Source organism: Chlorocebus sabaeus, chromosome 28, assembly GCF_047675955.1.
Source record: "Chlorocebus sabaeus isolate Y175 chromosome 28, mChlSab1.0.hap1, whole genome shotgun sequence".
Classification (NCBI taxonomy): domain Eukaryota; kingdom Metazoa; phylum Chordata; class Mammalia; order Primates; family Cercopithecidae; genus Chlorocebus; species Chlorocebus sabaeus.
The window spans coordinates 16,636,044-16,648,860 of NC_132931.1; the positions used below are offsets into that span (position 1 = coordinate 16,636,044).

The window sequence follows — 12,817 nt, forward strand, 5'->3', positions numbered from 1 at the left end:
ATACAGGGGAACAAAGATAAGTATGACATCAGATTTCTCTTAGAAAAAAATGTAAGCAGGAAGACGATAGAGAAACATATTTAAAGCACTGGGGAGAAAAATCCAGCAAAAACACCTTTAAAAGGAAAGACAATGAAGACATTTGCAGACATACAAGAATTCATCATCAACTAGAAGAAATGTTAAAGAAAGTTCTTCAGGCAGAAGTAAAATGACAGCAAATAAAAATTTAGATTTACACAAAGGAATGAAGAGTATCAGAAATGGTAACTGAGTATTTTCTCTCATTACTTAAATCTCTTTAAAAGATAACTGGGTCGGCTGTGGTGGCTCACACCTGTAATCCCAGCACTTTGGGAGGCTGAGGCAGACAGGTCACCTGAGGTCAGGAGTTTGCGACCAGCCTGGCCAACATTGCGAAACCTCGTCTCTACTAAAAATATAAAAATTAGCCAGGTATGGTTGTGGGTGTCTGTAATCCCAGCTACCCGGGAGGCTGAGGCAGGAGAATCACTTGAACCCAGGAGGCAGAGGTTACAGTGAGCCGAGATCACACCCCTGCACTCCAGCATGGGGGACAGAGTGAGACTCTGTCTCAAAATAAATAAATAAATAAACAAACAAATAAAAGATAACAGTTTAATTAACAACAATGTAATAGATTCTGTGTGGCACTGATACCACCTGTAAAAATAAAATGAACAATGGTGTACAGACCAAGAGGAGAGAAATGGAAGTATCCTATTGTTAAGCTTCTCTTACTCTAAGAAAAATGGTACATTACTTAAGAATAAACTATGATAAAGTTGCACACTATAAATTCTAACTCACTAAAATAACAAAACAGTGTGATAGCTAAAAACCCAACAAAAGACATAAAAGTAGAATCATAAAACATTCTCAGTTAATCAAAAGGAAGGAAGACAAACAAAGACATTTTAAAAAGAAACGAAGATGAGACTAAAAGACAGCAAAGACAATGGACTATAACCTAACTAGTTTTATCAATAATCACATTATATCCCCAATTATGAGACAGAAATAGACTGATGAAAACAAGCAAGATCTAAATCTTGCTGCCTACAAGAAATAATACTTTATATATAAAGATGCAAATACGTTAAAAGTAAAAGGATGGAATAAGATATACCATGCATGTATTACTAAAAAGAATGCTACATAAATAACAAAGTACAATTCACAGCCTGGAATATTAGCAGGGATAAGGAAGGCCATTTTACAAAGTGGTTTATTAATCAACAGGATGTAACAACCTTGAACATTTATGTATCTAATATAACACATAAAGCAAAAAGTGGTAAAATTGCAAAGAGAAATAGAACCACAATTGCAGCAGGAGATTTCAGTCCCCTCTCCCCCACAATTGATACAAATAGGCACACAATCAACAAGGATATAGTACACCTCAACAACACAACCAACCAACTTGATCTCATTAACATTTATCAAACACTCTACCCAACCAGAGCAGAACAAGCCATCTTCTCAAGATGCGCAGAATTTTCCCAAGACAGATCCTATTCTACGCCATAAATTTAAGAGGTTCCATGTAGCATTCCAGACAAAAATTCACAATCTAAATCTAATCCTGAAGAAAGATCAGGGAAACCTAAATTTAAAGACTTCTATAAAATCACTGGCCTGTATTCTTAAATTTATAATGGCACTGAGGAACAAATCCATATTAAACAGACTTAAAAAGCATGAAAACTAAAGGCAATTGACAGTCCTAGACTGAATCTTCTACCAAAAATTAAAAATTGCTATTAAGGAAATTATTGGGAAATTGGCAAAAACTGGAAAATGAACTATAGTTGAGATAAAAGTATCAAATCAATGACAAATTTCCTGAATTCAATTACCGTGCTATGGATATTTAATAGAATGTTCTTGATTTTTATGAGATATAATGTAAAACTTTATAGGGTAAAGAGACATGACATATAACACCCACTCTCAAATAGTTCAGAAAAAAAATATATAAACACATATACACACATAAATGTATATATCCATATAAATGATTAATGTGGGAAAATGTTAAGAATGAAGTATCTGAACAAAAGGAAGTATCTGGTATTTCTTTGTAAAATCCTTGCAATTTTTCTGAAAATTTGAAATGATTTCAAAACGAAATGCTGAACAGAAAATAATGCTATCAAATACATATTATATGTATATATTTGCTATCAAATACATCAAATATATTTCAAAAGGACTCAGAAACCAACTTAAAGGGATTCCATCTGGCCAAAGATGGAGCCATTTAATTTTCTAAAAGAATCACAACTTTGATGTACTGAAATATTTACTATCTGTTTAAATCCATGAGCTCATAATGGTAACAAAACAAAAAAACCTTCCTGCTTAGAAGCCTACTCAATATTTTAGAAACTGTCTTTCCTGCCTGAATTACATAACCAAATAGAGAATAGAAATTTATCTTCAGAAAAGTATTCTAGGCCAGCTGTGATGGCTCATGCCTATAATCCCAACACTGGGAGGTCAAAGAAGAGGATCACTTGAGCCCAGGAGTTCAGGACCAGCCTGGGCAACATAGCGAAACCTGTCTCTACTAAAAATTAAAAAATTAGCTGGGCACTGTGGCACATGACTATACTTTCAGCTACTTGGGAGGCTGAAGTGGGAGGAGCACTTGAGCACAGGAGTTTGAGGCTGCAGTGAGCCATAAACGTGCCAGCCTGGGTAACATAGGTCGACTCTGTTTCCAAAACAAGAAAAGAAAAGAAAGTTATTTTGGCTAGTAAATAAAGAAATGGTAGAATTAGCACATCACCATTTTGCCTCCCCTAATGAACTAGTAAATCACAGCAATAATCAACAGTCGATAGTTCTTAAGTTCACAAAAACAAAGAAGGTAACACGTGCCTCCAGAAGTAGACAAATGCCACGTATGGTACAGCTGTGTGAAAAGAATTGAACATAAACCTGATTAGACTTCCAGATCAAACTACCAATTTTACAAGACATACAAGATTTTTTAAAAAAATGTGCTAAAGGTAAAACAAGGGTAACACAATCTAAACTGAGGATAACCAACTCAGTTTCTTCAAAACAATGAGCACGCAAGAGACATACTATGGGAACTATTGAAAGATTTAACTCAACTGCCACATGTATTAAGAAAGGGAGTATTATGGGTTATTCCTAGCCCCTTTTAAAAAGATTCCTTTTTGGCCAGGTGTGGTGGCTTACACCTGTAATCTTATAGCACTTTGGGAGGCCAAAGTGAAAGGGTTGCTTGAAGCCAGGAGTTTGAGACCAGCCTGAGCAATACAGTGAGAATACATCTCTAGGCTGGGAGCAGTGGCTCACGCCTGCAATCCTAGTACTTTGGGAGGCTGAGGCGGGCAGATTGCCTGAGCTCAGGAGTTCGAGACCAGCCTCAGGATGACACGGTGAAACGCAGTCTCTACTAAAATACAAAAAAAATTAGCTAGGTGTGGCAGCGTGCACCTGTAGTCCCAGCTACGCTGAGGCAGGAGGATCGTGTGAGCCCAGGAGATTGAGGCTGCAGTGAGTTGTGAGAACGTCTCTACACTCCAGCATGGGTGACAGAGCAAGACCCTATCTCAAAAAAAGAAAAAAAGAAGGCCGGGCACAGTGGCTCACGCCTGTAATCCCAGCACTTTGGGAGGCGGAGGCGGGCAGATCACGAGGTCAGGAGATCGAGACCACAGTGAAACCCCGTCTCTATTAAAAATACAAAAAATTAGCCAGGCACGGTGGTGGGTGCCTGTAGTCCCAGCTACTCAGGAGGCCGAGGCAGGAGAATGGCCTGAACCCAGGAGGCGGAGCTTGTAGTGAGCCAAGATCACGCCACTGCACTCCAGCCTGGGCAACGGAGCGAGACTCTGTCTCAAAAAAAAAAAAAAAAAAGGAAAAAAGAAAAAAAGGAAACAAAACAAAACAGACTTCATCATTTAAAGACAAATAAATACTTACAGATGAATCATTTTAAATGCCAAGAAAAGAGAGACTCCATGGAGAAATATCAGTTTGGAAATAACAGAGGTCAAAGGCAGACAAAGGGTCCTATGAGGTAGGGCTAGGAAATGCCCGCTGGATTTGACTGCAATTAAATCACCGGTAATGTTTACTGACTGACTCAGCAACGTGAAAAGGACAAAACTAAAACACTGAGAACTGAAATGAGAAACAGAAATGAGGAAATCTTCACAAGAGAGTAACTATATTGCTTGCTGTGCAACCCAAACAAAAAGAAGAACAAGTATTTGAAGGATGACCACGTCATTCATTCCCTCCATGATCTAGGACTAAAGAGTAAAAACAGAATTCTGTCTACTTGGACCACAGTATTTCCATCCCTGGAAAAATGATATGCACCAAGTTCTCCTTGGGCAGCAGGCCCTCTGCTTACCTAAGCACCAAGAATAAGCCATAAGTTACGGTAATTTAATGGTTGTTATCAGGAAAGCTATCCATAATTATATCAACTTGAATGAAGAAATTTTTCCAAGTCCTAGAAAATATTTTAAATCTACAAGTAACAAAATTGGTTTCTCCTTATAATCAATGCAAACGATGTCACGGATGGTGACAATGCAAACGATGTCACAGATGGTGATAGGGTTTTGGTTTGTGTCGCCGCCCAAATCTCACGTTCAATCGTATTCCCCAATGTCGGAGGTGGGGCCTGGTGGGAGGTGACTGGATCATGGGGGCAATTTCCCTCTTGGTGCTGTTCTCCTGATACTGAGTGAGTTATCACAACACGTGGTTGTTTAAAAGTGTGTAGCGCCTCCTGCTCCCTCTTCCTCCTGCTCTGGTGATGGAAGATGTATCTGCTTTCCCTTCGCCTTCTCCATGACTGTAAGTGTCCTGAGGCCTCCCCAGCCACGCTTCCTATGACAGAGCCTGCAGGTGGGAGCCAATTCAACCTCTTTTCTTTATAAATTACCCAGTCTTGGTTATTTCTCTATAGCAGTGTGAGAATGGACTAATACAAACGGCATTTTCCTTTTGTGATGACTGCAAAGAGTATCAGCCCTGGGTGTGGCTCAGTTTCAACAGCCTTAAAATATACTACCCATACATACAAGCTTCACAAATCACTTTTGGTGCTGATCTACCACACTCACTACATTTTACAGGGTAATGTCTAGTTCCACATTCCCATTTTAAAGTATGAATCCTGGCTGGGCGCGGTGGCTCATGCCTGTAATCCCAGCACTTTGGAAGGCTGAGGCGGGGTCACCTGAGGTCAGGAGTTTGAGACCAGCCTGGCTAACATGGTGAAACCCTGTTTCTTCTAAAAATACAAAAAATTAGCTGGGCATAGTGGCGCACGCCTGTAATCCCAGCTACTTGGGAGGCTCAGGCAGGAGAATCGCTCGAACCCAGGAGGTGGAGGTTGCAGTGAAGCGAGGTCATGCCACTGCACTGCAGCCTGTGCAACAGATCAAGACCCCATCTCAAAAAAAAGAAAAAAAAAGAAGTATGAATTCTTACAAATCTCTGAAAATGCATCATAAAATAAAGTAGTGGAACATATACACAAGCAGGAAAACTCACCTGCAATGTGTTCATTTTCTGCTGCTCTTGGAAACGTGCAGAGACTGTGGCTGGTAGACCTAGAGGGGGAGAAGCAGGTCATTGAAGTCATAAGTGCTCTGGCTTGCAAAGGCAGGAATCTCGTGTGCAAGAACCACAAAAGACAGCTCAATAGGCTAACACCCTCTGAACACTCAGCCTGCAAACACTCAGAAGGGCCTAAAAGAGTGATACAGGGTTTCGCCATGTTGGCCAGGCTGGTCTCGAATTCTGGCCTCAAGTGATCAGCCTGCCTTGGCCAGCATGGTGAAACCCCCTCTCTACTTAAAAATAACAAAGTAATTAGCCAGGTGTAGTGTCACATGCCTGTAGTCCCTCAGGAGGCAGAGGCACAAGAATCCTTTGAACCTGGGAGGTGGAGGTTGCAGTGAGCCGAGACCACGCTGCTGCACTCCAGACTAGGTGAGAGACACTGTCTCAACACACACACACATACACACACACACACACACACACACACACGAGTGATGGGGAAGCATGCACTTGTAACTTTGTAACTCTAAGATAATCAGGTAGTAATTAGATGAGTTAGACTCTTATGGGTAACATGACTCCTTTTACAAATAGTCTGCCATCATCAAATACAACATGCAAAAAGAAAAAAGAAATCCCATCATACGGCTCGTGATTTTTGTGGTTTGTTGAGACAGGGTCTCAATCTACCACCCAGGCTGGAGTGCAGTGTTGCATTCACAGCTCACTGCAGCCTCGACCTCCTGGGCTCCATCGATCCTCCCACCTCAGCCTCCTGAGTAGTTGGGACCACAGGTGCATCCCAGCATGCCTGGCTACTTTTGTATTTTTTGTAGAGTCAGGGTCTCCCTATGTTGCCTAGGCTGGTCTCTAACTCCTGGTCTCAAGGGATACTCTTGCCCTAGCCCCGCAAAGTGCTGGGATTACAGGTGTGAGCCACTGTATCCGCCCGCATTTCCTTATTGTCTCTTTAAACTGCTTAAAATCAAAAAAGCCATACGAATTGAGTATGTGAGCTCTCAGAAAGGAATGTGTATAAAATATGGCTTTGTTTCTAAATTATCTAACTGAATTTGGTTATTGCTGCACCTAACAATCTTCTATTAAGAAAACTAGGATACAGGAGAAAGAACACTGGCCTGGGAGATAAGACTCCTGAGTTCTACTATGAGCACCTCTACCCACAAAGCCGGGGACCTGGTCAAGTCGTCCACCTGCTAAGGCCCAGCCTCTTCCCGTAGCAACTGAGGCAGCAAGAGAGAATCCCTGCAGACTGTTCCTGCATTACTACCATTCTCCAGGGCAGATCTAAGGGGGGAATCGGCAGACACTTAAATGAGAGAACAGAGGTGCTGACAGACGTTTAGAGGCGGTAGAAATCTGGAGCACGGAGAGGAGGAGGAAGGGCTGTTAGGGGTTAGTGGGGAGTGGAGACGACGTCCGCAGCTGAGGCTGGGGACACCCTCCACGTCCCCGTAAGCCTCGTCTTCCCAGATCTTCCCATGCAGCGCCTGTTCGGTGCAGCCGGACCCTGCCTTCAAACCGAAACACGCGTCTCTCCTACAAGCGATCGGGACCCTCCCCCTGCCCCACACTCTAAGGTCCCCAACGCAGGGTGACTTTACCCAGGCCCTTCTCGCTCCAGGCCCGAAAATCCAAGACCTACCCGCCTGGGGCTCCGCAGCCTCTGCCCCACGGCTCCCAAGAAGCCGGGGCGGGCCTGCTGTCGCGCGTCTGCTCGCGAGGTCCCCTCCTCTCCACCTCACCAAGGCTGTTCTGCTCCCGAGGGGCCCCGGCCGGGCCTACAGGGCAAATCCAGGCGAGTGTCCTTCCCGCGGCCCAGATCCGCCTCCCTGGGGCTCACCGTACAGCAGCGGCCTGGTCCAGGCCGCCAAGGACACAAACGGGCCAGGTCCGGGTCCCGCCGCCCCTTCGCCTCCGCCACCTCCCGCCCGGTCCCTCTGGCCCCAGCGCCGCCGGCTCCGGGGCTCACGCTCCGGGGTACCCGCTCGAGCCTCCACCCGGCACGCGCGAACCCTGCCCCGCACAGCTCCGCGCCTGCCTAGGTGCTGGCCCTGGCGGTCAGCGTCCAGCCCCGCAAGCTCCGCGATTCTCGTCCACTGGAGGCCAAAGCCTGGGAACCAGAGCAAGCAGTGACCTGAGGACGCACAGGAAGCGAGGGCAGTGCGGCGGCGGCGCGCATGCGCGAACACGCACACAGGGAGAAGTGCACACGCGCAGCACTGCACCGGAAGTCCGCCTCCCAGGTCCCGCCGCTGGGCCCAGGACAAGTATCGGACTCTATTTCCCAGGAGCCTATGCGCCCCCCAAGTTTAGGGGCCGTTTTAAATGTCTCTACCCCGCCTAAAGGGTAAGAAGCTCCAGGCTATGAGCTTTGGCAGCCCTGAACCCCGGGCTGAACTTCGCATTTGTCTTTATTCCCTTTTAGGGTCAAGTCCAGGGCTGCCTGACTGGGTCCTGGAGCCCAAAGCCTCTGGGTTAGAACCGAGTTTCCCATAAGGAGAAGGAAAGGAAAGGGTGTATCATGGTTACTGCGCTGAAATGCTAAGATTAAGTTTCACTCAAATACTAGGACAGGATAAATGCCCAGCGATGCTTTCCAAGGAAGAAACAGAAAACAATTTGTGGCCGGGCGCGGTGGCTCACGCCTGTAATCCCAGCACTTTGGGAGGCGGAGGCGGGCGGCTCGCGAGGTCAAGAGATAAGAGACCATCCTGCTTAACATGGTGAAACTCTGTCTCTACTAAAAATACAAAAATTAGCTGGGCGTGGTGGCGCGTGCCTGTAATCCCACCTACTCGGGAGGTTGAGGCAGGAGAATCACTAGAACCCGGGAGGCGGAGGTTGCAGTGAGCCGAGATCACGCCACTGCACTCCAGCCTGCCTACGGAGCGAGACTCCATAGCTTTTCTAGATCACACAGCGAATGCCTAAAAACTGTAGAGAAATCAGGAAATACACACACAAATCGAAGGAAGAAAAGAGATGCCTGTGATCTTACCTTCCCCAGGAAGATTATGTTTAGGGTTAGGTTATGTTGACCAAAAAGAGTCGAAGTCTGTAAAGAGTTTTATTCTGGGCCTGTTTGAGTGACCATGGCTGGTGACACAGCCTCAGGGGGTCCGGAGAACGTGAGCCCAAAGTGGTTGGGTTACAGCTTGGTTTTATACATCTCAGGAAGACAGCAGTTACAGGCAAAGACATCAATCAATACATGGGAGGTATACACTGGGTCAGCCAGGAAAAGGTTTCAGGTCACTAGTAGATTCAAAGATTGGCAGTTGGTTCAGAGTTAAGCGTTGGCTGAAGAGTTGGAAGACTACATAAAGAAATGGGCCATTGCGGGGGCTCATACCTGTAATCCCAGCATTTTGGGAGGGCGAGCTGGGAGGATCCCTTGAGGCCAGGAGTTCAAGGACAGCTTGGGCAACACAGCGAGACCCCCACCTCTACCAAAAAAAAAAAAAAAATCCAGGTGTGGTGGTGCCTGCCTGTAGCCCCAGCTACTCAGGAGGCTGAGATGGGAGGATCGCTTGAGCCTGGGAAGTTGAGGCTACAGTGAGCAATGATGGTGCCACTGCACTCCAGCTTGGGCAACAGAGAACAAAAGAAAGAGAGAGAGAAAGAGAGAGAGGAAGAAAGAAAGGAAAGGAAGGAAGGAAGGAAAAGGAGGGAAAGAAAAGAAAAGCGTGAGTTAAGATAATCAGGATTGTGGAAACCAAGGTTCTTGTTATGTAGGTGAAGCCTCAGAACAGGCTTCAGAGAGAATAGATGATGAATATCTCTTATTGGATCTTAAAAGGTGTCAGACTCTCCAGAAAAGTGTAAGAGAAGGAGATTCTCTACAGAATGCAAATTTCCCCCAAAGAGATGGCTTTGCAGGACTATCTTAAAGTGTGTCAAAGAAAATATATTATGGGGTAAAATACTATGATTTCCTTCAGGGACTGCTATCTGTCACGTGATGCTATATCAGAGTCTGTTGGAGTTGGGTATCTTACTGATACAGAAAGCCTGTTTTGTCAGTCTTATGACCTGTATTCTAATGCTAATGTTGGTCAGCTGTGCCTAAACTCTGACGGGAGGAGAGTAGGACAAGTTATGTCCGATCCCCTCCTTCCCGTCATGACCTGAATTAGTTTTTCATGTTTATTTCGGATCCTGTTGGCCAACAGGGGAGTCCATTCAGTCAGTTGTGGGGGCTTAGAATTTTATTTTTGGTTTACAATTAAAATGTCAATTTTCAAACATGGGATCATAAGGACAATGTTTCATCACAATTTTTTGGTGAAATCTAACAGTGTTCTTGCCCAGTTGTTTCATAAAAACTGGTAAGGAAAAGACTAAAAATAAATTCTTCTGAGGCCAGGCACAGTGGCTCACACCTGTAATCCCAGAACGTTGGGAGGTCGAGGTGGGTGGATCATGAGGTCAGGAGATCAAGACCATCCTGGCCAACATGGTGAAACCCCAACTCTACTAAAACACAAAAAATCAGCTGGGTGTGGTAGTGCACCCCTGTAGTCCCAGCTACTTGGGAGGCTGAGGCAGGGGAATCACTTGAACCTGGGAAGTGGAGATTGCAGTAAGTGGAGATCACGCCACTACACTCCAGCCTGGCAACAGAGCAAGACTCCATCTCAAAATAAAAATAAAAAAATAAATAATTCTGTTAACCTAGAATATTCTCTCCACAAATTCAGAAAATAAAACAATTTTATTACTGAATAAGCATTAAACCAGACTGTGATGCCCATCACAGGTGATCCATTAATGAGATGCAAAGAGAAATAAAGCCTTTTTTTTTTTTTTTTTTTAGACAGAGTCTCACTCTGTCGCCCAGGCTGGAGTGCAGTGGTGCGATCTCAGCTCACTGTAACCTCTGCCTCCCCCGTTTAAGCGATTCTCCTGCCTCAGCATCCCAAGTAACTGGGACTACAGGCACGTGCCACAATGCCTGGCTAATTTTTTTGTATTTTTAGTAGGGACGGGGTCTCGTCATGTTAGCTAGGATGGCCTCGAAATCCTGACCTTGTAATTCGCCCGCCTAGGCCTCCCAAAGTGCTAGGATTATAGGCGTGAGCCATGGCGTCTGGCCAAAGCCTCCTTTTTATATAGCCTGGCAGATACAATCCATTGCATACATGCTTTCAAGATAAACAGTAACTCATCCTCATGTAAAAGGACTTGCTATGCATTTTTTTTTTTTTTTTTTTTTGAGACAGGGTCTCATTCTGTCATCCAGGCTGGAGTGTAGTGGTATGATCTTGGCTCACTGTAACCTCCATCTCCTGGGTTCAGGTGATTCTCATGCCTACGCCTCCCGAGTAGCTGGAATTACAGACATGTGCCATCATGCCCAGCTAATATTGGTATTTTAGTAGAGACAGAGTTTCACCATCTTGGCCAGGCTGGACTCAAACTCCTTTCGATTTCTGTGTGGCATCAAGTGATCCGCCCGTCTCAGCCTCCCCCAGAGTACTGGGATTACAGGTGTGAGCCACTGCGCCTGGCCTGCTATGCATTCTTAAACACTCATCCTAAATCCACCTGGAAATCAAGGTGGCCATCCATGCTAGTTAATTACCTGTATCCGATGAAAAAATAAAACTTCTCATACCTCCTTGACGAGCAGGTAGTAACAGTTCAAGGTGCCTAGGCTAAAATCCCTAGGCAACAGGAAGATAGGGACACTACCTTCCTTGAGGTTTACATTTCAAAGACAAGACTCTCAGGCTCTTAAGAAAAAAATTCCTGGGTCGTGACCCAGAGTGGTGGCTCATGCCTGTAATCCCAGCACTTTGGGAGGCCAAGGCGGTTGGATCGCCAAAGTCAGGAGTTCAAGACCAACCAGACCAACAAGGTGAAACCCCGTCTCTACTAAAAATACAAAAATTAGCCAGGCATGGTGGCAGGCGCCTGTAGTCTCAGCTACTCAGGAGGTTGAGATGGGAGAATTGCTTGAACCCGGGAAGGGGAGGTTGCAGTGAGCAGAGACCGCACCACTGCACTCCAGCCTAAGTGACAGAGCAAGATTCTGTCTCCAACAACAACAACAAAAAATTCCTGGGTTGTAATGTTGGCAAGAAGTTCATTTACATTTTTAAAAGATTTAGATACATATCAAAGGCACAAAATAAGTTATTTATATTACAAGGTTTATCAAGGAAATACTCTTTGAGAGGAGAAAAGGTTAATTTACTTTTTGGTCAAATAAGATAAATTTAATTTTTTTTTTTTTAGAAAATCCATACAGTGAGGGCTGGGCATGGCGGTTCACATCTGTAGTCCCAGCACTTTGGGAGGCCAAGGCAGGCGGATTGCTTGAGACCAGGAGTTCGAAACCAGCCTGGGCAACATGGCTACTACAAGTACAAAAATGAGCTGGGCATGGTGGTTTGTGCCTATTGTCCCAGCTGCTCTGGAGGCTGAGGCACAAGAACCGCTTGAACGTGGGAGGCAGAGGTTGCAGTGAGCTGAGATTGAGCCATTACAATCCACCCTGGACAAGAGCGAGACTCTGTCTCAAAAAATAAAAAACAAAAAAACCCAAAAAAAACCCAAAGAGCCTCTTTTCCATCTCCCCGCCACAGAGTTGTCTTCAGTAATTTCATTCACTTTTTTCCTCAGGGTTTCCAGGGTTTCTGGGTCCCAGAAGGGGAAGTTCTCTTCAAGGTACAGAAACCATGACTCCGCAGAGAACCGCAGAGACGGCAGCATGACCAGAGGCTGCTGGGCTGAGACTCGGGCTGAACTTCTGCTGCAGGTCGACTTATTCCCATCGGCACCAAAGCCGCTGGAAGGGGTCATCCAACAGCAAAGGAAGCGGGGGCGCAGCTTGGAGGCTGTTTCAGAAGGTCCCACTGAGCCGAGGACTCAAGGCCTGGCCACAGCCCTCCCAAGTGAGGCCCAGATCATATTTCACCACGCTCAGAAAACCTTGTCTGCTCATTTCAGTCCACAGCGACTTTGCTTTCTTTTTGATCTCTCTTGCACTGTCCAACCAAGAAAGTTCCAAATCTGAATGGATTCCAGTGATGGAGTTAAATCAGGCCCCACCTCAGTTTCTGAACTACAATCAATAGGGCTGGGTCCCAGCATCTGCATCTTAATGTCCCTCCGTGTCATCCCGAAAGGCTGGTATTTGCAAATCCTTTTGGGGAGCGAAGGGTTTTTTAGAGACAGGCCTCACTCTGATGCCCAGCCT

General features: G+C 45.3%; 1 protein-coding gene across 12 annotated transcripts in view; it reads right to left on the minus strand.

Annotated features, from left to right (window-relative positions):
• Positions 1-12,817, minus strand: part of RBAK (RB associated KRAB zinc finger) — a 52,560-nt gene that overhangs the window by 16,430 nt on the left and 23,313 nt on the right. For 8 of the 12 annotated variants that reach the window (XM_073012851.1, XM_073012844.1, XM_037995209.2 and 5 more), the window contains one exon: positions 5,578-5,636. In XM_073012851.1, the coding sequence (XP_072868952.1) occupies positions 5,578-5,592 (15 nt within the window). In that variant the 5' untranslated portion in view covers positions 5,593-5,636. Of the gene's footprint in view, positions 1-5,577; positions 5,637-7,255; positions 7,946-8,965; positions 9,060-12,817 lie in introns of those variants that run through there. The other 4 variants (XM_073012848.1, XM_073012843.1, XM_008018794.3 and 1 more) reach the window with 3 other exon arrangements.